Below are 23,365 nucleotides of genomic sequence, written 5' to 3' on the forward strand. Positions count from 1 at the left end.
TACCAGGTCTCCCCCGTTCAATAGCCAGAGACCGAGTAAGACATGGGGAAGGTTCTGGGAGGAAGAGAGCATGACCAGGTGACGTGGGCTCCGCAGACATTTTGTTCCTGGTAGAGTGCAGTCTTCACCCGGACCTCAGGGTCATCAATCCGTATTCGGGGCATTTCCCAGAGTAATGCTGTTGTGCATAAAGCTATTTTTAAGTTAAGGATAGAGCATGAAGTTTGAATTCTTGTGAGTAGGCGCTTGGGAGAGGAAACTGGAAGGTGATAGAAAAGAAATTGATTTTTTTAAAGAAATGAAGACAGCAGTGATCATGGCAGGGACAGTGCCTTCATTTAATTAATTGGTAGCTTCATTTAATGCCAACAGCCCTCATTCAGGGCACATGTTACGCTCTGCCATTGTGCAAATAAAGAAATCGTGGCAAAGCACCCCCCTCTAAAGTCCCACGTGAGTGACAGTCGGCGGGGATGCCCAGTTGTCTGTGCCCAGGGCCCTTATCTCCCTGCAGCCCTGCAGCTCTGACAGGCAGGGGCCCCCAGGAAAGGGGGGATGGAAGGCGAGGGTGCAGGACATGGAGCGGTGCTGGCGTGGAGAAGCCTGCCTGCCCCCTGGGCCAGGATGCTGGGGTGGCCGGGATCCGGGTCTAACCATCTACGTTTGTCACATGTGTGCACTTGCCCGAGCCCGGAGGGCCCTGCTGTCTGTCCCTGGGGGCAGCCCCTGGGTTTTGCATTCTGTAAAGTGCCTTAGGGATGCCCACTGGCTCCGATGCCGGTCATCTGTGCGGTCCGCGCCCTGGGCCCCGGGGCAGGCAAAGGGAGGTGGGAGCGGGGACTGTCAGGGCTCCAGCCCTCCCCCATTGCTCACCAGCCAGATGCCCCAGAACATCTCTCTGTGTCTTCAAAAACGTGGCTAACAATGCTGACAGACTTCCTGGGGTTGTTGAGAAAATTAAGTGAATTACTCCAGATAAAGTGCCGGCGGCCGTTTCTGCACTGTTATTATTTCTGTTGTTGGGGCTGTATTGTTACCGAGTCCAAACTCGTTCTGCTCGCCGCAGGACAGGCCAATAAATCAGGAGACGAGGTGTAGGGCAAGGAATAGCGACTTTATTCAGAAAGCCAGCAGACTGAGAAGATTGGGGACAAATGTCCTAGAGAACCATCTTCCCTGAGTCAGAATTCAGGCTCCTTTTACACGAAAAAGGGGACGGGGCGTGGTTGGTTGTTGCAAACTCCCTGCTGCAGGAATCCTCTGTTCTTGCAGCTGTGTGCCTGGGTCAGGCCGCGGTGCCCCTGCAAGCCTCCCACAAAACAAAGGTTATTTTCTGTTCTGCAACTTGTTACCTTTATAGGAGTGCGAAGGTGTCAACATCCTTAAAGGGCAGAGCCTTGAGAACGGGCTCTCCTGTGTGTTTCAGGCTAAAGGCAACGTTGTTTTACAAAAGGTGCAGAGCCGGCAGGACTGAGCCTAGAAAACAGGGCACAGGGTTCAAGCCAAAGGAACAGGTCTAATGTTGAGTCAGACTTGATCTGTTCTGTTACAGCATCAATCCAGATTGTTTAATGGCATTAAATAACCCTCCCGTGTGAATTTCACGTGAATTACGTGCCCTTATGGACAGTCAGCACAGGGCCCTCCGTCCTCACCCCCTGCCCTCGGGTCCTGCCAGGCCCCCCCCCCCACTTCCCGCGTCCCCTCCTTCCGGGCCCTGGTCTGTAATCCTGATGCTCCCGCAGCCTCTCTTTCCTGCGTCTCCAGCTCTGACCTCGTGTCGGAGTTCGTCCCCTTGACTCTGCCTCCCTCCCGCACTCATGTTTTCACCTGATGGTCCTGCCGTCTCTGACTGCACGTCCAAAGCTCCCCGGTGCAGACCTTCCTCCCAGCCTGTGACTGGATCCTCCGCGCCTTTGCTCAGGGCGCCCCCTCCGTCTTCCTGCGCCTGCGTTCCCCCCAGCCTTCTGGGCGATGTCCTCCTTTCCAGCAGCCTCGGCGAGCTTCCAACGAGAGCCCTTCCTTTCCTGCATCCCGTGCCCGCTTGTGGGATGCTGGGCATCACTAATGCGTCCGCGCTGGAGTTACAGTAGTCACAGGGCCACTGCGAGGATCAGCTAAGACCACGGGTATAAACCCACGAGGTCACTGCCACCTGCCGTGGCTCACGGCCTTCCGTGGACGTGGTCATTGGAGCCAGCAGGAATCATTGATCTTAGCATCCCCAGGGCTCTCGCGCTGTGCTCTGCGCACAGGTCGGTTAGTCAGTGTTTACAAAGATGCCACAGACAGGACGCTTGCCTCTGCGTAGGCTGGAATTCTCACGTCCTGCCATCTCTTCCTTTGAACAGTTTTGACATCTTTTGTCTCTGCATTCCTGCTGCCCTGTCTCTTCATCACACACGCAGACCCTTTTCGCTCCTTCACCCTCACACCCCCCTTCTCCGTTGAAATGCTCCCAGAGCCTCACAGCATCTTCCCTTCCACCCGCCCTTCCTGTCCGCTCTGCCCTTCCACGGGGTCATCATGTGGTCACTGGGGTGCAGCCCAGATCAGCCTCCCAGGGACCGCCAGCTCGTTGTATGCTGAGTGACCACAACACCCTTGTCCTTTCTCCCCATGTGTCTCACTTCCCATCACTCATTGTTCAGGAACCCAGTGCAGAGGCCCTCTGCCTCCCCCCTCTTGCTTTTCAGTGCCCCCCACCTCTGAAGTTCTGGGGTGGGGGGGAGTCTCGTTTGCACACTGTCATCCTTTTAGCAGAAAGCAAAATGCGAGGAGACACATGCATCTCTCCCAGAGTTGACAAGAGTCTGCTCACGGGGGCTCCCTTGTCGCGCAGAGATCCTGCAAGGTGCCGTGCGCTTCAGCAACAACCCCAGCTTGTGCAGCGTGGAGACTGTCCAGTGGAGAGACATCGTCAACAACGAATTCCTCAGCAATATGTCGATGGACTTTCAGAACCAGCCGGGCGGTTGTAAGTGGTCCCCACGCGTCTTCTCTGTCTGCAGCTCTGGGGCGGGGGTGCAGAGCTGTGGGGTCTCGGGGTGGGGCATCAGAGAAGGCAGAGTTAATGCTGAGTTGCATTAACCTACAACAGACTATCTGATCACTAGAAGAGCACCTGTTTAAATTTTAATTTTTGTTTATTTTGTGTGGGGGGGTGATTAGGGTTACTTTTTAATTTTATTTTTTGGAGGAGGCACTGGGGATTGAACCCAGGACCTCATGCATGCTAAGCATGTGCTCTGCCGCTTGAGCTGTACCCTCCCCCTGAGCACCTGTTTAAGACAGAAGGGAAAGTGTTTTTCCTGGTGGCAGCGCCCTTGCTGGCAGATCACCCCCCAGCACAGCTGAGCCCGCGTGTGGCCGTTGGGAGCGGCCCGTTAGCTCAGCCCTGGCCCAGAGGCTTCTCCCGTCCTGCGTGAGCAGACCGACCGGACTCTCGTGTGCTTCTCGCTTGCTGGGCCTCAAAGCAGTGCCAGGCCCTCTGGGAGCGGTGGGGCTGATCTCTGGCCTCCTGCTGATGGGCCTGGATGTTACCGAGTCCACACTCGTTCTGCTCGCCCCACGACAGGCCAGTAAATCAGGAGACGAGGTGATGGGGCAAGGAATCGCGACTTAATTCGGAAAGCCAGCAGACCGAGAGGATGGCAGACTGAGGTCCTACAGAACCATCCTGCTCCAGTCAGAATACAGGCTCCTTTTATACAAAAAAAAAGGGGGGGGGGGTGTGGTTGGTTGTTGCAAACTTCTCGGTGCAGGAATCCTTTGTTCTTGCAGCTGTCCCCGGGGGTCAGGGCATGGTGCCCCTGCAAACCTCCAACAAAACAAAGGGTCTTCTCTATTTTGCAACTGGCCATCTCTGCGTAAGTGCAGAAGTGCTGACATCCTTCAAGGTCAGAGCCCCGAGAATGGGCTCTCCTGTCTATTTCAGGCCAAAGGCAACATTATTTCATAAAAGGCGCAGAGCCAGCAAGACTGAGCCTAGAAAACAGGGCACGTTGGTCAAAACTAAAGGCACAGATCCCATATGGAGTCAGATCTGTTCTCCTCTGTAACGTGGACACTCCTACTCGGAGGCTCCACCAAAATGAGGAGCTCACGGGGGTGAGTTTGTCCATATTTACCCAGTGCCTGTGGCCTGGACCCTGTCTTCATCGGTAAAGCATCCACGTACGGGAGAGGCTCAGGGGGGGCTGCATGCAGGTCAGGGGTGCCCCACCTGCCCCGTTGGCCGTGCTTTGTGGGGAATCTCTGAGGACACACCCTTGAAGTCACCAGGCTCCACTCAGCTTGCTCCCTTCCCAGTCTCCCTGGCTTTCCAGTCCTTTAAAATAAGAAGCCATCACCATCTCCTGCTTCTCTGTCTCCCTCCAACTGTGCAGTGGATGCACGGGGCTTTTTTTTTTTTTTTTTGGTCTCAGAACTTGGAGTTGATGTGGATCTACCAAATCAAGAGCTGCTTTGGGTTTTGTTTGCTTTTTCTTTGATTTGGTTGATGGATCAATTGATAATGATGAAGCATCCTTAACATAAACTTGACCGTCTTAGCCATTTCTAAGTGCACAGTTCAGTAGCATTAATACATTCACATCGTTGTATGACCATCACCCCCATTCATCTCATTTCATCTTGCAAAACTGAAATTCTGTCCCCATTAAACACAGATTCCCCATCCATCCCCGCCCCCCCAGCCCCCACATCCACCTTCTTATTTTCTGTCTCTATGAATTAGATGACTTTAGGTGCCCCATCTGAGTGGAATCACACAGTATTTGACCTTTTGTGACTGGCTTCCTTCACGGAGCATAGTGTTTTCAAGAGCCATCCAAGTTATAACATGTGTCAGAATTCCCTTCCTTTGTATTGACTGAATAATATTCCATTACATGAATACATGCACATACACATTTGGTTTATCTTTTCATGTGTCGATGAGCCCTTGAGTTGCTTCCACCTCTGGATAATTATGAATGAAATGCTTCTGTGAACATGAGCATCGAGCCCTTTTGTTTTGTCAATCCATTATTCCAGCAGATACCCATCATAACACCAACTGTGTTTACAAGAAACCGAAAAAGCTTTATTTTACGAAAAATTTTGTATGATCCAGAGAACCAGCTTAGCCTTTCCTCAGCTGTCTGGAGAACAACGGGGGAGGTTAAATTGTGTACATTTATAACCAAAAATCTGACATGGAAAGGATGTGAGGCCAATATGGGTTTGCCGTTGGCCAGCTCAGGCAACTCACAGTGGCACAACCTCCCTCATCACACCACAGCCGTGGGAAAGGCCCGGCCAGAAAGTGTGGGAAAGAATGATTGATGGACAGGTTTATGCAGGAAGAAGACTCAAATATCACATGGCTATAAGCCACAAACCAATACGGTATTGGTTTAGGAGTAGACATGTAAGAATAAGACATAAGCCTAACTAAATCAAATGTCTGTAAAGAAACAGCATCTCAAGCAAATGAGAAAAGAACTCATTATTCAACAAATTGTTCTGGAATGATTTAATTACTCATAAGGTGATTTAAGTGTTTTATGGCCGAGAGTTGAGATTCAGAAAGGTCACCCAATGTGCCCCAGTTTTACGTTGGTGGTGGTGTAGTTTGGAATTTGAGGGTAGAATGTGTAAGTTTACTTGAGAGGAAATTAAAATAAATCCATCATCCACTTCATATACCAATGGAGGTGCCAAATGCATAGTAAACACAAAAAATATTGATTCTACATGTAAATGCTAGAAGGAAACATCAAGATGAATTTTTGTAATATTAAGTTGAAGAAAAGCCAACAATAGATATCATAAAAGAAAACTTCCATAAGAAAAAAATATTAACGACAGACGGGAAAATATTGTGCAACATCTGATTGCCTTGAAAAGGGTTAACACTCTTGTTTCGTGACTGCGTACTGCAGTCTTCGAAATCCCAAGAAGAAGTTGAATTTCCCCCCAAAAAATGGGCCAAGGACATGAGCAGCATGCCCCAAAACATAGTAAGAGAGACAAGAAATAAAGTAAAATGTTATTTGTCACTGTAAGAAAAAGAGGTTAAAATGAAATAAGGAAGCATTATTTTTGCCTTTGCTAAATATTTGGGTTCCTTTTGGTTTTTGATTTCTCAGTACGTGGATCAGCAAAGGTGTAGAGAAGTAGAAATTCGCATATTCTGCTTATGGGCATGTAAAGTAATAAAACATGGCCACGGAGAGAATTAGGACAAAATCCCATGAAGCTTTTAAGTGTGCACACCTGTGACCTATGATTTCATGTCTGGGGATGCTAAGGGGAAAAATAAGGGGCATGAAAACTGTAGGTGTAGAAATGTATTTTTGTTCAGGAATATTCCCTACAGCCTCGTTTATAATAAATGTTGGGAACAACTTATGTATCTAAAAATAAGAGATTGGTTAAATAAATTACGGTACCATCGTGCCATTGAACATTCACGTTAGGAAGAAGGGTATTTAAAGGCATGGAAAATTTGTCATAACGTTTTTTCAGTTCTTGTTTAAGTTAAAATACAACATATAGTATGATATTACTTCTTATATATACATCGATTTCTATGTCTATATTGATTACCTCTGGTTAATTATTTTCTTCTTTTTGCTTTTTTCTATTAGCCATATTTTCTTTTCTTTTATTTATTTTTTAATTTTATTATTTTTTGTGGGGGGAGGTAATTAGGTTTATTTGTTTATTAATTTTTGGAGGAGGCACTGGGGATTGAACCCAGGACCTCATGCATGCTGAGCATGTGCTCTACCACTTGAGTTATGCCCTCCCCCTACTAGCCATATTTTAAATAATGTCTGCAGTTCTTTTTTTTTTTTTTTTTTTTTTTGGTCACAGAAAATTAAGAATAATTATATCAATATCTTGTAATAACCTTAAATGAAAGAGAATATGAAAACAAATATCTGTATGTGCATGACGGGGACACTGTGCTGTGCACCAGAAATTGACACATGGTAACTGACTATACTTCAATTTTTAAAAAGAACAGAATTATAAGCAAACCTTGAATTCCTTGATTGGCAGATGTTTTCCTGTGTTATGGAAAGATACTATTAAGCATTTTTATTTTTAATATTTTTCTTTATATATTTATTGCATGCTTACAATAGAAATTTGGAAAATATGGGGACGTATAGGGTGAAAAGGAAGGATACTGTGGTAACTGTGTAGCCATGTGTTTCTTTTGCTCTTTCCTATCAGTTTCTCTGTCTCTGTCTCCATCGTTCTTCTTTCTTCACAATGTACAGCCCGCAGCATCCCTTTGGGGGTCAGCCTCCCGTCTCCTACGATTCCACGAAGGAGCCACCAGCATTGCAATGATGCCTTTCAGCCCTGGCAGCGACTGTAAAACTTGTCAATCATGTTGAAGGGGTGCCCTGGTCCAACGATCCCTTGGCAAATCGTCAGCTCTTGTATTTGAAACCTAAATCCTCCCACAGACTAAATTCTTCCTGACAGTGGGAGACTTTGAGACATGTGTCGAGTCCTTTGGGTTACTGTGTCTTTGCAAGGGAAAATCTCTTCGTGGCTGGTCGTCTTGCTGACAAATTTAGTGGTCAGCCTGTTTTGCATGTCTGGATATAGAACACTTGGCCTTCCGATTTCTCAGTGATGATGAAAACAAAGCCACAACTAATGAGATTTAAAACCTTAGGAGCTGTCATTTGTAGCTGATCGTTTACAAAAACGGCACAAGTGGATTGTTCAATTACAGGTAATCCCAGTAACTTGCAAATTAGTAGCTAAGGTTTTTAGATACTCAGCCAGGTGACACACACCACGCACGTCTGAGCCCTGGTGTGGCTTTCAGAGCCCCTCTCTCTGGCTTGGAGTCTAAGAGGTTTTATTTGCAGGCCCCCAACTCCTGGGATAACCAACGCGCCCACCCAGTCACTGAGGACTGGACGTAGCGCGAGTGTGGCTGGTGCACAGCCGTCCCACCAGACTCGGCATCCTTCACAGGACGGTGGGAGACGCTGGAAAATTATCCAAGCCTAAGCGAATTTGAAACCCAGACCCATGAATCCATTTAAATGCGTTTCTGTGGCTTGTGACAGGTCAAAAATCACTCTGTGCCTCCGTTTCCACAATTAAAATGTAAATAAAAGCAGTGCATGGTACTTTTTTTTTTTTCTTATGAGAGTCTTGTAAAAACCATCTTACAGACCAGCCAGTTGAACAAACAAGCAGAATACGCAATTTGAAAGTTTTTCTTTGGTCTAGGACGTGGCTTTGCTTAGGAGCTTGGGAAAGTGCCACCCGGTCTTTGTCATCTGTTGCGTTTCCCTGAGATGTGAATTTTAACTCTTACTTTTTATTTCAGGCCCAAAGTGTGATCCAAGCTGTGTCAACGGAACCTGCTGGGGCGCAGGGAAAGAGAACTGCCAGAAATGTGAGTCGGGGGCAGAATTTCAGGGCCTCCTCCTCCCCTTATGTGTAGCTGACTGTGTTTGTGTTCCCTTTGAAGACGCCAGAAGCATGGCTGACTCTAAGGCCAGATGTTAGCAGTTATGTGAGTGACAGTCTTGCAAATCTCACCGCGTGCGGTTAATCCAGCGTGGGCTGTTTTTGACACTTCGGCCACCCAGGTGCCAGCCATTCTCTCCGAACAATAATATACTTGGCAGTTTCCCTGGGAAAGGAGGCTGGTCTGCAATTTTGTTTTCTCTCCCTTCCTGTCCCTCCTCGGGGCACCCACCTCTAAAGAAGTGAGAGCAACTTTTTCAGTGGGGTTTTTTGAGGGAAGCTAGTTGAGACGCGTGAACAAGCCAAGGAATCTGGGGACATGTCGGCTTGAAAACTGACCATCTGTCCTTAAGTCTAACTGTGACATGACTGTTAGCGCTACTTTCTGGCAGGCGTATTTTTATTTGTACAGGATTTCTGTATTACCCCAAAACTCAGTTCTAACCAGTATCTAATTTAGCAGGTCTGAAAGTCTAGAGTTGATCTGGTCAGTTCTCCCAAGTGATTAAAAACAAGTAGGAAATTTTTGTTTCTCTTTCTGGCTGAATTCACTTAGAATGGCATTCTCCAGGGATCCAGGGATGTCCATGTTGCTGCAAATGGCATTATTTTATCATTTTTTATGGCCAAGTAGTATTCCGTTGTGTACCATATGATATTGCTCATATGTGGAACCAAAAAAAAAAAAAAGACAAATGAACTTACGTATAAAACAGAAACAGACTCACAGACATAGAATACAGACTTGTGGTTGCCGGGGGGTGGGGGGGTGGGAAGGGATAAACTGGGAGTTTGAGATTTACAGTTACTGACTAATGTATATAAAATAGATAAATAAGTTTATACTGTAGAGCACAGGGGAATAAATTCCATATCTTGTAGTAGCTCACGGTGAAAAAGAATATGAAAGTGAATATATGTATGTTCATGTCTGACTGAAGCACTGTGCTGTGCACCAGAAATGGACATGACACTGGAAACTGATTAGACCTCAATTTAAAAAAAATTATTTTTAATTTTTTAAAAAGTAAGGAAAAAGAAAGGTCATGCTCAGTTGAATTTGGCAGAATGTTCGGGAACTCCAGCTGCAGGACCACTCAGCTCCTCCTGCTGATCAAGGCGCCATCCACCGTCTGCCAGTGCTCTGCGGGGGCCCCGGGCTGCGACCCTCCGCCCGCCCTGGCCCTGCAGCTCACAGGTGGCCTCTGCTCCTTTGCAGTGACCAAAGTCATCTGTGCCCAGCAGTGCTCCGGGCGCTGCCGCGGGAGGTCCCCCAGTGACTGCTGTCACAACCAGTGTGCCGCCGGCTGCACGGGGCCGCGGGAGAGCGACTGCCTGGTAAGAGCCACCCGGCCGGCCCGCGGGGGCGGCTTCTGTGCCCCAGACCCGGAGGGGCGCCCCGTGATTGAAACGCGCTGAGTGCCATCTGCGGCAGCCGGCGGTCGGAGCATCCGCCAGGGTCCCGCCCTCACCATTGCTTCGTGACCTCTGTGCCTCGGGCTCCCCGTCTGACCCTGGTGGATAATTACGTATCTGCCACGTGGTCTCAAACGACACAGTGTGTGTGGCACCACAGCCGGGACCTGGGCACAGAATGAGCCAGAAGACTACATGTGTTTTTATTTGTCACTAATGTCTATTGCGAGTGGCACCAGCATCGCCACATTCTTTCATTATTTCACTTAATTCTCATCGCAAACCTAGGGAGTTGTGTCGTAAGGGTCGTTAAAGTCTCGACGGTGAAGTTAGGAGGCCACGCGGACCCTGAGTGGCTGGGACTTCTCTGGCTGTGTCCTTTGCCCCTAACACCTCTGCTCGCCCCACCTCGGCTCAGATGCCTCCTGCCCGTGCCCCGCTCCCCGAGGGGTCCTGGACCACACTGTTGTCCTGTTACGGCAGAGAGCTCGAGCGAGGCCTGGTGTCCCCCTGGGTGGCAGGTGCCACACGTCCGACTGGGAGCACCTTGGGGGTCCAGGAGACACCACAGCGGGCAGGCAGGGGTCCCCCAGGTCAGCTGGGCGGGCTCCGGACAAGGAGACCCGCCTTGGGTGGGACTCAAGAGAGCCTGGTTGTCAGGGACAGGGACACTCACGCTCCAGAGGCTGGACCAGCCACCAGGCTTCTGCCTCACCTGGTCCCGGTCATCCTGATGGGCACCTGGAGGCAGACTCTTGGTGGGAACACCACGCTGTGTGATCTGGTCCCCTCCGCGCGACAGCCCTCCCATTCAGGCTTCTCTGCACTTGGCAGTAAATTCTCAAATGTAGCCTCGGGTGTTTTTTAGAGGGAAACCCAGCCTAAGTTAAGTTTAAAAGTAATTTCACTGCAGAGTGACTACTCCAGTGTGCGAACGCCTTCCTTATTTTGAAAGTTCACGAAGAGATGTGTCTTCTTCTCATCATAATTGTCACATAAACTATCACAGCCGGGCGATACATTTAAGAAAAATCTTGCTTTTAAGAGCAAGGTCTTCCTGCCCCTATTGCAACTGCTCTGCTAGACCTTTGTGTCCTGATCGGCCCCCAGCCCCGGGGGAGCGTGGCCGAGCTCTCTGCGCGGGGTCGCACCGGTCACACCGTCCCTCCTGTGGCAGGTCTGCCGCAAGTTCCGGGACGAAGCCACGTGCAAGGACACGTGCCCGCCGCTCATGCTCTACAACCCCACCACCTACCAGATGGACGTCAACCCCAACGGGAAGTACAGCTTCGGGGCCACCTGTGTGAAGAACTGTCCCCGTGAGTCCCCCCCCGTGGCGCCCGCCTCCCCTTCTGTCTCTGGCACCCGTGCATCCCCCGGGGCTCAGGTGCCCTTGGGTCCCCGGGTCCGCACCCTTGTCAGGCGGGCGAGGGGCCGGGCCCCCGCTGCTCTGACCCCACGTCCGGTGGCCAGGACAGGACTGAGCCCCAGCCGTGGGCGTCCAGGAGATTCACCTGCCTGATTGGCACCAGCCCCCGGCCATTGGGACATGTCCCTGTTTAGGTCTTGTACTAAACAGGTGTTCAAAAGGCTTACATTTGTAGTCAGAGGACCTGCCTCTTTCAATGGTTAAAAATCTGGTAAAAGTTGTGCCCTTAAGAGTCCTGCACACAGACAGAGTAATAAGCCGGCGTAAGGAAAGTAACAAATTAAGATAAAGTCTAAATGCCACAACTATGGCTCCGAGTCCGTCTTTGAGAGAAGGCTTAATAGACAGAGTTTAAAATCCGCAGGAAATCGCTCAGAGCCCAAAAGGACAAAAACAGTTCACAGAAGGGACATGACAGGTGTCCAGGCGAGAGGTCTGAGGACCTACTCGGGGGAGTCAAACGGAACACAGGGTTCCCAAAAGACACCAGTGTCTGTGTTCATGTTAACACGCAAAAGGCGTGAGGGGAGGCTGAGGAATGGATCCACGTCCCGGGTCTGGCTCGGGGCAGGATGTGGGGTCTGGGAGGACGGAGGACCGCTCTCTGTGTGGGCTCCCACTTGTGAGTAAATATTCAGGCTTTAACCACAAGCCCCGAAGGTAAAACCTGTGGGAAAAACGGGCTGCAAAGGGGCATTTTAACTCTGGAGCAGGTGCACCCCGCCTCCTGGGTCAGCATTGTCCCTCCCCTGCCCGGCCCGGGATGCTGGGGAACTCCCGGACCCCATCCCTTTGCTTGCAGCCTTTCGTTCTTTGTCCTTAAAGTTCAACAGACGCCGAGCATCGGGGGCGCCCTCGTCCAGGACACGCGGGCGGCCTGGAAGCACCTGCTGCCCCATTCACTGCCTTCCTCCGTTGTCTTGTCCCCCAGGTAACTACGTGGTGACAGACCACGGCTCGTGCGTCCGCGCCTGCAGCTCCGACAGCTACGAGGTGGAGGAAGACGGCGTCCGCAAGTGTAAAAAGTGCGACGGGCCTTGTGGCAAAGGTGGGGCGCGGCCGGGTGTGGGCGAGCCCCGGGGGGGCGTCACCCGATCTGAGTGTCCCTTCCTTTATCCTCTGCCCTTCTTGGCGGAGGCGGGTTGGGGGGGGGGTCCTCCCTGCCAGCGTATCCCTGCTTACCCTTTATCTTTCATTTTGAAATTTTTCCAACACCCAGAGCATTGCAAGAAGAGCGTAACGAACGCCCGTGTGCCCTTCACGTAAATGCCCCAGTTTTCAGGCCCGACCACATTGCCCTCACTCGCTCCGTGTTTGTGTTGAGATGTGAGCGTGTGTGTGTTCTCCGAGCCCTGCGACGGCTGCAGGTGTCAGAACACGTCACCCCGCGATCGGCCGCACGCGTCCCTGCAGACGGGGACGTTCTAAGTGACAAGAGGCAGATTCACACTCGCCCCGAGTTTAACGTGGATTCCGCGCTGTGCTTGTACCCGGTTTAATTTCAGCTCCTCCCGCTGCCCCAGAGCATCCTTTTCGGTCCAGCATCCAGGCGAGGGCTGTGGGTCCCGTGCACGCTGTTAATTCGGTACCGTTTCAGCCCCCTTTTCCTTTTCTCTCCCGTGACCTGATGCGAAGGGTCCAGGCCGGGTGTTTTGCAGAACGTCCCTTGCCCGGCGTGGTGGTGGCTTTTCCTCCCAGGTGAAGCGCTGGGGACGGGAGCGCCCCTCTCATTTCCCGGCACAGGGGACACAGCCATTTTTCACCCCCTTCCTCTGACGACAGACTTGACAGTCTGCCCAAGGTGGTGTCACCCAGATTTCTTAGTGGTTATGAAAGAGTGATTTCCCATTTCCCCCCTTTTTTCTGGTGATTTCCCATTTCCCATCGTGTCTTCTGCACTTATCAGTTGACACCCTTTTCTACAATTGTTTTTAGTCCCCATGTGAGTTCACTGAATCCCTTTTAATTCAATTCCTTTGATGATAATCATCGTCCCTCATTAATGAGTCTGACGTCCAGACTGTCCCCCTGTGGCCGGTGGGAGGCTCTCCTCTCCAGCTGGCTCCCGCGTTCCCTTCGGCGTGTCCCAGCTCCAGATCGCGTCCTGCCCTCCCATCTGCGCGCTGTGCACCCGGCTGCTTCAGCGGAGCACGTCCCGGAAGTCAGTCTGGATAAGTTCACATGACCCTGTGGCTGCCACGCGCCCCTGGGCGGCTGTACCGGGATGTATTCGGCCAGCCTCCCTCCGTGTGGTCATTTAGATGGTTTCCACTGTGCTGCTGTTGTAAGAAACGCCTCAGTGGGTAGACGCACGCACCTTGACCGCCCGCCCCAGGTGCCACCTGCCCTGAGAACCACCTGTGACCGCAGTGGACGCTGACGGCTGCCCGGTGCTAGCACATTTCATGTGCACTCTTTCTCGGGGCTCCGCGTCATCGAACCCCTCCAGCCCCCCGGGGGGGACGGTGCTGCCACGATCCCCATTTACAGACAAGGCACTGAGTCACAGGATCTAAGTGACTTGCCCAGGGGCCAACAGCCAGGGACGCCGACGGCTCACGAGGGCTCGGTCCCAGGCCAGAGCCCCGAGCTCCCGGCGCGTCTGTGTCCGCCTGCTCTCGTGACGCCTGCCCGTGTTGCACGCGGGAGGGTTGGTGCCCTGAGAGATAAGTGTCCTTTGGCTTCAGGAGGCCTCTGTGGAAGGGAGAGCATAAACATGCGGGGCAGTGCCCGGCACAGAGGAAGTAAGAGAGTGAAGCCCCTGGAGAGAGAGGGTTACTGTGGGCATCCCCAAATGGACCAAGAAAATCAAAGATCATTTTCGGTTTTGTCCTGTTGACTCTGTGTTCAAAAACATTTCGATTCTCCTGTGGTCATTATGCTCCATTTCTACCCACCCCCGGTTCGTATCTTGGGAGTAGTGGCCATCGCAGACCCCTCCGGGTGTACGGCAGTGCCCCCGGGTAAGCGGGGAGGGCCCGGGAAACAAAGGTTGGATAAATGCGTGTGTTACGGTCCATGACTTCTCCAAATCTGCTGTCTCGGGGTGAATTTGTCTCCAAATTTGGGAATTAAGGTAACCCCGTCATCACCATCACACATAACCAGAGAGAAGGAATGTTCTCTCAAACACACAGAATTCTCTTCCAGACGTGTAATTAAAGGGCGAGGCCCTGCTGGCAGGTGTCCGTCTCAGGGCTTGTCTTCCCGAAGCCACCTCACTCTGTAGTCACCACTTCCTTGGAACCCTGAGCCAGCCTCCCATCGAATTGCACAGCCCACATGAGTCAGAGGCGCCGTACAGCCAGGCGGTGGCCCAGGGCCTCCCCGCAAGCAGCAGGGGCTCCGGGCAGAGTGGAGCAGAGGGGGCTGGAGGGACAGGGCGCCACACTGTCCCCGGGAAGGCCTGGCTGAGGGGAGGCGGGACCTCATCCTGCACAGTGAGGTTCTCCGTGGTGATTCTTCCAAGTAAAGATAAAAATCTGAAAAGATACCAGTTTCCGAAACCAAAACATTGCACACGGGGATTCTAGAAGGAGAGCCACGCATAGATAAATGGGCTTCGGAGGGAGGTGGCATTGGAGAAGGAAATTCGGGACTGGATCTAAGTTAATAGAATGGGCTCAGAGTGTGGAAACAGGGCACCTGCCACTGCTGTCACCGGGGGACACAGATCGAAGTGTGTGGCTTGAGTAAACACTGAGGGAACAAAAAAGTTTATCTGCTAAGAGTCAAGTTACAGGGGAGGGCGAGGGGAGGCGTGAGGGTTTAGTTGGGGGCGCACGGGCGGGAGCAGCTCTGGCAGTGACAGTGGGGTGCACTGTTGTCACTCTGGCCCACGTGGGACAGGGAGGAGGAGGCAAGGTCAGCGAACACAGCGATGGCATCTCCTTTGACCGCTATAACCCCAGACCCTGCTGCGGTCCCTGGTACCCAGCCGGCCTGGCAGTGTTTGCTGATTGAATAAGTGACCGCGTGGCCGAGATCACTCCCACGGCTGCAACTGTCTGCCTGCGGGAGCCTCGCTGTTCTTAGCTCAACAGATGTGGATGGAATAAACACCTCTCTTTGTCTTTTACAGTTTGTAACGGAATAGGAATTGGTGAGTTTAAAGACACACTCTCTATAAATGCCACCAACATTAAGCACTTCAGAAACTGCACCTCGATCAGCGGGGACCTCCACATCCTGCCGGTGGCATTCAGGGGGTAAGTCACAGACTGAGTTACTGGTGTAAGAGAGGAAGTCAGCATCGCTCTGTTCCCTTGTCGCTAATCGTTCTGCTGCTTGTTTCAGCGACTCCTTCACACGTACTCCGCCTCTGGACCCAAAGGAACTGGATATTCTGAAAACCGTAAGGGAAATAACAGGTATGTGCTGCGAATTACCGTATTAACACAAATGGGAAACTCGTGTTTTGGGAAGAGAACTTCAAGGTGTATTTGCTTCTCCCGTGGCATAAAGCATTTATTCTGGAGGAATGACTAATTCGTTCTGTGGTACTTAAAAATGAGGTTTGCCCTGTACCCAAGAGGTGAGCACGTGAAGCAAAGACTCAGGTCACTCATGATGTGACTTGGTGGGGCCACGTCTCCTCTCTTGGCGCCCTGCCCAGGCTGGCCATCCTGAGGGGTCCAGCGACGAGGTGGGCAGAGGAGAAGGCGATGGAAAAGGATCAAATCCAGTGTTCACATCTCCTGCCCATGAGAATCCTATTAATCGTGTCTCGTGCAAAAAAAGAGGTTTCTCAGCGGTGCGTGCCTGACCCCTCCTTCTGCTCTTCAGGGTTTTTGCTCATCCAGGCTTGGCCAGAAAACAGGACCGGCCTGCACGCTTTCGAGAACCTGGAAATCATCCGTGGCAGGACGAAGCAACAGTAAGTTGGCCCCGGCCAAAGCCGGGCCCATCCTTTCCTATTTCTGTGTTTTGACATGAGCCCCACAGCAGGGACACCGAGATGCTAGCGCTCGGCCGCACACGGCGCTCGGCCGGCTCCCCGGCACGGACCCCCCCGCCTCGGCCTGGGACAAGCATCAGAGTGGGGACACGAACGGTAGCGCTGAGCTGCAGGCTTCGTGGGGGCCCGCCAGTCTCCCCACGAATGCCTTCCGTGTGCGGGGCCAGCCCGGCGCCCCACGCTGCGTGCAGCTGTCTCCTTGGTCCCCTGTGGTCAGTGACAGTCCTCTGGCCTCTCCATCTTTCACGGCCCTGAGGCTTTTGAAAAGTGCGAGTCAGCGTTTTGTAGAATGGCCGGTGATTCAGTGGAGGTGATGCATTTGGGGCCAGAACGACATGGGGGGACGTGTCCTTACCAGCACACCATTTCAGGGGGACCTGAGATGCTTTTTAACGTAGAATGTTTCTTTTAAGATTGCAGCTCAAGTAGTGCAACACACACACACACACACACACACATAAAAGCATCTTTAACGTAATAAAGGAAATAATGAGCTTTGTGGCGAGAAGCCTGGAACCCTCTTACTCAAACCTGCCTTGAAAACAGGCTGGTTCCAAGAACCAGATCCCATAATTGACCCCTAAGAGGACTGCGTAATATTGTGCAATATTTTTTTAAAACTCAGAATGCAACACACATAACATATGCATCATTTTCCAAAAAGCGTCTCGGCGTTGCATCTCGGGTGTAAACTTGCAGCGTTTTGCTTCCCAGAAAGGCCCCTTGGCTCTGAGTTCTCAGGAACTTTTTTTTTCTTTGCCCCACGTTCGTAGAGAGATGAGAGATTTCAGTCCCTTTTCTTGGGTGACTGGCATGTACCTCTCGGCTTAGTATTCGGGATTTAAACAAGATAAAGATTGCTTTTTTTTTTTTTTTCTTTTCACACTGACTGAGAAGTTCGCTGATAACACAGTTCCTCCTGGGCCAGCGTGACCCCTGTTCTCGCCAAAGCCGGACCAGCTCCGCGGGGAAGACTCCTGTCTTGGCTCCCCCTGGGCAGGGATGGGGGTGTTGCCAGTGGCAGTGGCGCGGGTCTCCTGGACAGAAGCCAGGCTGTGCGAGGAGAGAGGGAGGGAAGGATGGAGAGAGAAAGAGACAGAAAAAGCAGAATCTCCTAATTATGTTTAAAACTTCCATCACCTTGTGCCTTAATTCTTCAGTGCTGTCTGGGCTGACCCAGTCCCCGCCCTGGTGGCCGGTGGGCTTCCTAAATGCAAATCTCCTTGCTGTGGGTTCCCATCATTGGTGGACATCAGCGTCCTTCACGTGGTGTCCAAGGTCATGGTGTCCAAGGTCATCTGTGCTCTGACCCCATCCACCCTCCCCAGACCCCCCTCCCCATGTCTCTCCTGCAGCAGGAGCTCCTGGCTCTCAGCACCTTTCATGGGTGCTTTTCTGCTCCTCCAGGAGGCTCAGGACCTCCCTCCCTTTGGTCTCGATAACTTCCATCCAGTCACTTAATGAACACGTATTGATCGCCACGTGGGATGCTAGCACGGGGTTGGGTAGCAAAGAAAATATTGTCGTTCTTGTTTCCAAGCTCTGCACAAGCAGGCATCACCCCTTCCAGGAGATCCCTCCCCAGACTGGTTTCAGTGCCCCCCCTCTTTGCCCTCCACGGTACCCGACATCACCCCTCTCACCGCACTGGGTTAAAATCACCTGCTCAAATGACTTCATCACCACTAGACAAAGGGTCTTCTGAGACTAAGAAACATATAGTTAACCTACAATTAGAATAGAATTAGCCACATACTGCCTCCCGGTGTTTGTTCAATAAATGGATGGGTGGGTGGGTGCGGGGATAGAAAGATGCACCATGATTTTTGAAGTATATTTGGATATTTGAGAGGTTAAAATATATTCTCAATTTCCGGGCAAAAGGCAATAAACAAAATGACAACATTAAGACATTTATTCAGCCCCCAGCCTGCCACTGGGATTAGAGATGCTAAATGAACGAGATGCTAGCTTTTCCCTGGAGGAGCTTAAAAAAACACTTGCAATTTTCCAAACTTGCAAGGCATGCCTTCTGCAACACGACTTGCAATGTCTATAGCACCTCTAAAGTCCAGAAAAACAAAGTGGTTAGCAATCTTACGTTCTCATAATTTCTCACGGTGTTAACTTTTCTTCTGCCCAACCCAGTGGTCAGTTTTCTCTGGCGGTTGTCGGCCTGGACATAACATCTTTAGGGCTGCGTTCCCTCAAGGAGATAAGTGACGGCGACGTGATCATTTCAGGAAACCAGAACTTGTGCTATGCAAACACGATAAACTGGAAGAAACTATTTGGGACTTCGAGTCAGAAAACCAAAATTATAAACAACAGGAGCGAACAAGAGTGCAGTGAGTAAATCACGTTTGTTGATTGTGGAGATGGTTCCAACGGGTCACTGATTTTGGTATAGAGAATTAAGGGGCTGTTCCCAAGTATATAAATTACTTTTTTACATTGCTAAAGAAGCAAATTAAAAGAAATCGTATATTCCTCCAGGAGCATCCATGTTGCTGTAAATGGCGTTACGTTACCTTTTTTATGGCTGAGTAGCATTCCATTGTATAAATATACTACATCTTCTTTATCCAATCATCTGTCGATGGACATTTAGGCTGTTTCCATCTCTTGGCTATTGTAAATAGTGCTGCTATGAACATTGGGGTGCAGGTGTCTTTTTGCAGTAGGGTTGTGAAGTTCATCAGATTAGTTTCTAGATCATTCTCATGGCACAAGATGAATTTGCCTTGAAGTCCAGGCTACCAGTTATTGGTAATTTGCAGAACTGAATTTAGTATTAATTATGTTGCATTTTGGCTGTGTGTTCCCTCCTGCTTATTTCGTCCCCAATGACTGTAACTACACACACACACACACACACACACACACAGGAATCAGATGCACATTTCACACTGGCATTTCCAAGGCTGACTTTAGAGCCATAGTCAGCTTTTGAAGGTCGGCCAGCGCCATCGCCTTGTGCAGAAGCAGATCTGAGTTCACATCCTGGCTGGGACCCTTCCTAGCTTTGAGACCTTCATCATTTCATTTAAATCTTAGCGCTCTGGCTTCTTCATCCCTGAAATGGGGATAATAATGAGTTCCACCCACCATAGCGCAGTTGAGAGGTGAATGAAATTCCATACGATGCTCTGGCTCTGTGCACACAGCAAGGAACTGCACACCTTCCCTGTTGGTCGGCCAGCTCTGGAACGTCTCGTTCCAACAGGGAAAAGGGGGCTTGGAGCGGGCCAGTGGGAGCCCAGCAGGTGTTTGCACGCTGACCCCCAGGCCCCCCGTGCCCACTGTCCCTTGGCTGACTCGTGTGGCTCCCCCGTCTTCTCAGAGGCCGTGGGCCACGTCTGTAACCCGCTGTGCTCATCGGAGGGCTGCTGGGGTGCAGACCCCAAAGACTGCGTGTCCTGCAGGAACGTCAGCCGTGGCAAGGAATGTGTGGAGAAATGCAACGTTCTGGAGGGGTAAGAGGGTGCTTTCCTGAATCCCTTCATTTTGATAAAAAAAAATTTTTTTAAAGACTTAGGGTTGTTTTTATAGGTTTATAGTTAATTTCCTTTTTGCCTTTTTCCCTTTTCGTTTGTTTTTTTTTTTTTTTTTGGTTGAAAACTGTTGATCACGAAAGGAAACGAACAACCGTTCTTCGTTACTTAGCCCAGTCCTATGTGTAGAATCTCTTTATCTGGAAATGGCTTACATTTTTCAAAGCTGCACAAAGTTCCAAGGACAAACGGAAGTCTTCCAGGGTTCGGATGGTCAAGGTCACGGGCACTAAGTCTTTCCTTTGAAGCACACCATTCCTGGTGTCTCAAAACAGTTTCCTGGTTAATTTTTGTTTATGTTCAAGACACATTGAACAGTGCAAATAACTTTAAAATAAGACAATTATCGACAAAGAAATAAACAATCCTATATCATTTGTTGAATTTGTTGCAATGAAATTACAGCTCATTGATTCTATAGGGATCTTGATATTGAGTGAGGCTTTGAGTGACCCCAAATCATGGCAAAAACTAAATTAATAGGAGAGTAACAGTGGAAGGAGAGAGAGTGGCAGAGGCAATGTTTTGTTTCTGGGTTTTTTTCTGTTTTTTTTCCCCTGGGTTTTTTTTTTTTCTCTTTTTTTTTTCTTTTTTTCCTTTTTTTTTTTCTTTTTTCCTTTTTTTTCTCTTTTTCCTTCTTTTCTTTTTCTTTTTTCTTTCTTTTTTCTTTTTTTTTTCTTTTTTCCTTTTTTTTCTTTTTTCTTTTTTTTTCCATTTTTTTTCTTAATTTAAAGACAAAGAGAAATTTTGTGATAGAGCCTAGGAGTTAGAGATGGCTCTAGTAAGTCTTTTTTCTGTCTCACACTCTGGGCTTAGACCACAGCTTAGGTCAGAAACAGAAACAGGATGAGAAGACCGAGTTCAATTCTGTAGAAATCCTTTAGCCAACAGGCTCATTAGCTTAACAGAATAATTTGCATACATGATAGTATTGTTTCAACAATGAGAAATACCGGTGCGGTCCTTCCTGCTACAAATCGACGTGAACTTACCATCTCAGTGTTCAGGTCTCTTTAAAGAGACAAGGTGGTAAAGATGGCCAGGACGGTGGTGCCCGCGTCTTTCCGTTGGAGACCCCAGTGTCCAGTCACACCTGCTCCCTTTGCCAGACTGGCTCCTTCTGCAGGTGTGAGAACGCAGAGAAGCGGCACAGGGAAAAACTCACGTGGCATATTTGGTTTAATCGACGCCGTCTCCCTGAACGGAGGACTCCCAAAATATGTCTTTCGGTCTAAACACTCCTTGTTCACTGCCTGGATGGAAGACGCGTGGTTAATGATGCATAGCTGTCGCAACTACCCTGTCTGTTCAAACATCAGCTTCTTGCTTAACACTGATCTGTGCATCTTTGGGGAACGCTTGCAATCTTACAAGCAAAATTGTTTCATGCCTGTGTTCCGAACTCACTGTTTGCAGTAATAGCCACCGAGGAAATTTTAACAGCTCTTTCTTGTTCCCAGACATTAGTCCCCAGTTACTAACTCTTTGCAGCCCAACTGAAATATCCATGCATCTTGGGTTTCGGAGGGGATGTCTCTTAAGGACTGTTTTTGGGGTTTTTTATTTGTTGGCTTGCTTACCTAACATGCAAAAACCGTGCCTGTAGGAAAAACGCAGGGGAGATGTTTTGATTATAAATGCAGCTTATGTGTTTGTTCCAGGAGAAGGTCAGAGACTCAGTTGATAGTCAGTGTATTATATTGCAATACAGTCCTTCCTTCCCGACAGCTTTACTATTACCTAAAATTGTTTTGAATTTCTGAGAGAGGTGTTTTGTGTCACCTGGACTTTGACACTTGACCTCAGACAGCGTTCTGAAGCAGGGATCTGTGGGGGTGGCACTGACCAGTTCCTCGTCTTCCTCCCATCAGAGAGCCCAGGGAATTCGTGGAGAACTCGGAGTGTGTGCAGTGCCACCCGGAGTGCCTGCCCCAGGCCATGAACGTCACCTGCACGGGACGCGTAAGGACCACGTTTTTGTTACCCACTCCCACGTCCACGGTAGAACCACGTGGTGGCCCCATGTCACCCTGCAGTGGCCAGGACAGCCATCCAGCCCACTTTCCAGACTTGAGGCCGTGCTGTCTCACAGCTGACAAGGGGCCATGCCTGCCTGGCGTGAACACTCACCTTTCCTGTCCAACCCCCAGACCCACGTGGGGGTGCCCGCTTTCATAGTACAGAACAGGGCAGCCCATGCGGGCCGGGCACCCAGATATCCAGCTCTCACCGCTCCTGACATCCATCATCAGTGCTTTAAATCAAATACCGCCAGATTCTTATTTAGCATTAGTTTCGAATGATTTGAAGAGTTTTAAGTGCACAGAAAAAAATTTCAAAATTCAATTTCAAATCTGCGTGTTCGGTAATGATCTTTCAGGCAAGAATTCAGGTCCCTCCCACACCAATGTCCTGAGGTTGTTTATTCTCAATATTATCAATGTAAGGAGCTCTGTTTGGATTTGAGCTTCAAGAGCCATACCTCAGTCTACTAAGGAAAGGTTTTTCCGAAATTCTCTAAATTGCGCAGAATGACAGACTGGTTTTGAAGTAGCCGGTTACAAAGTACACCACTGGTTTTCTGGTTGATAATTGGGTTAACTTTTCATCAGAGAAATTAAGTAATTGGTAAAATGCAATAAAGTAAAGCACTTAATACACTTTCTTTTATGTTTTTATATATTCTACACATTTAAAGTCAGGAAGACTTAATTCTTTTTTTTTTTATTTTATTGAGTTATAGTCAGTTTACAATGTTATGTCAATTTCCAGTGCAGAGTACAATTTTGTCTTTTCCTTTCCTTTATTTTTTTATTTTGTAGATTTCACATATAAGCGATCTCATACGGTATTTTTCTATCTCTTTCTGGCTTACTTCACTTAGAATGCCATTCTCCAGGGACATCCAGGTTGCTGCAAATGGCGTTATGTTGTCAGTTTTTATGGCTGAGTAGTATTCCATTGTATAAATATACCACATCTTTATCCAGTCATCTGTTGTTGGACATTTAGGCTGTTTCCATGTCTTGGCTGTTGTAAATAGGGCTGCTGTGAACACTGGGGTGCAGGTGTCTTTTTGAATTAGGATTCCTTCTGGATACATGCCCAGGAGCGGGATTCCTGGGTCATATGGTAAAGGAAGACTTAATTCGAAGTTGTTAGCGGTGGTCCCATCAAGCAAGCACAGTCACAAAGAACTTGTCCTCTTTAAGACCGTCTACACTGACTCTTTTCACGAGAGGTATTCTAAATAAAAAGTGAGTTCCATTCTATAAAAGAAAGAGACATTTGGCCCTGAATCAAGGGCAGCAGTTTGCTGGAGCTGTTGGTTTCGAGCAGGAGCCTGAAGAAGTGTCTTCTCATGGTCTGACAGCCATTTCAGAACTGTGGAAACGTGACGGTCAATACATTAAACGTACACATCTGAGTTAATTGGTTACAGATGTGGGGCATACTTGTTTGCAGTCAGTGAATACTGGGATTCCAAAATTTAGAGATTCCCCAATTTAACTT

The 23,365-nt window shown here is 49.5% G+C and overlaps 1 protein-coding gene and 1 non-coding gene across 2 annotated transcripts in view; both read left to right on the forward strand.

Moving 5' to 3' along the window:
• EGFR (epidermal growth factor receptor) overlaps window positions 1–23,365 on the forward strand; it is a 181,285-nt gene that overhangs the window by 121,506 nt on the left and 36,414 nt on the right. Inside the window, 11 exon segments of the mRNA XM_074358554.1 lie at window positions 2,843–2,977; window positions 8,354–8,422; window positions 9,716–9,834; window positions 11,090–11,231; window positions 12,273–12,389; window positions 15,423–15,549; window positions 15,638–15,711; window positions 16,127–16,217; window positions 18,447–18,646; window positions 19,642–19,774; window positions 21,724–21,814. Of these exon segments, the coding sequence (XP_074214655.1) occupies window positions 2,843–2,977; window positions 8,354–8,422; window positions 9,716–9,834; window positions 11,090–11,231; window positions 12,273–12,389; window positions 15,423–15,549; window positions 15,638–15,711; window positions 16,127–16,217; window positions 18,447–18,646; window positions 19,642–19,774; window positions 21,724–21,814 (1,298 nt within the window).
• On the forward strand, window positions 23,141–23,277 carry LOC123616385 (small nucleolar RNA SNORA2/SNORA34 family). The gene has a single exon (XR_006724370.1). It is a non-coding gene; the product is annotated as a small nucleolar RNA SNORA2/SNORA34 family (small nucleolar RNA).

This window comes from Camelus bactrianus, chromosome 36, assembly GCF_048773025.1.
Source record: "Camelus bactrianus isolate YW-2024 breed Bactrian camel chromosome 36, ASM4877302v1, whole genome shotgun sequence".
Lineage (NCBI taxonomy): Eukaryota > Metazoa > Chordata > Mammalia > Artiodactyla > Camelidae > Camelus > Camelus bactrianus.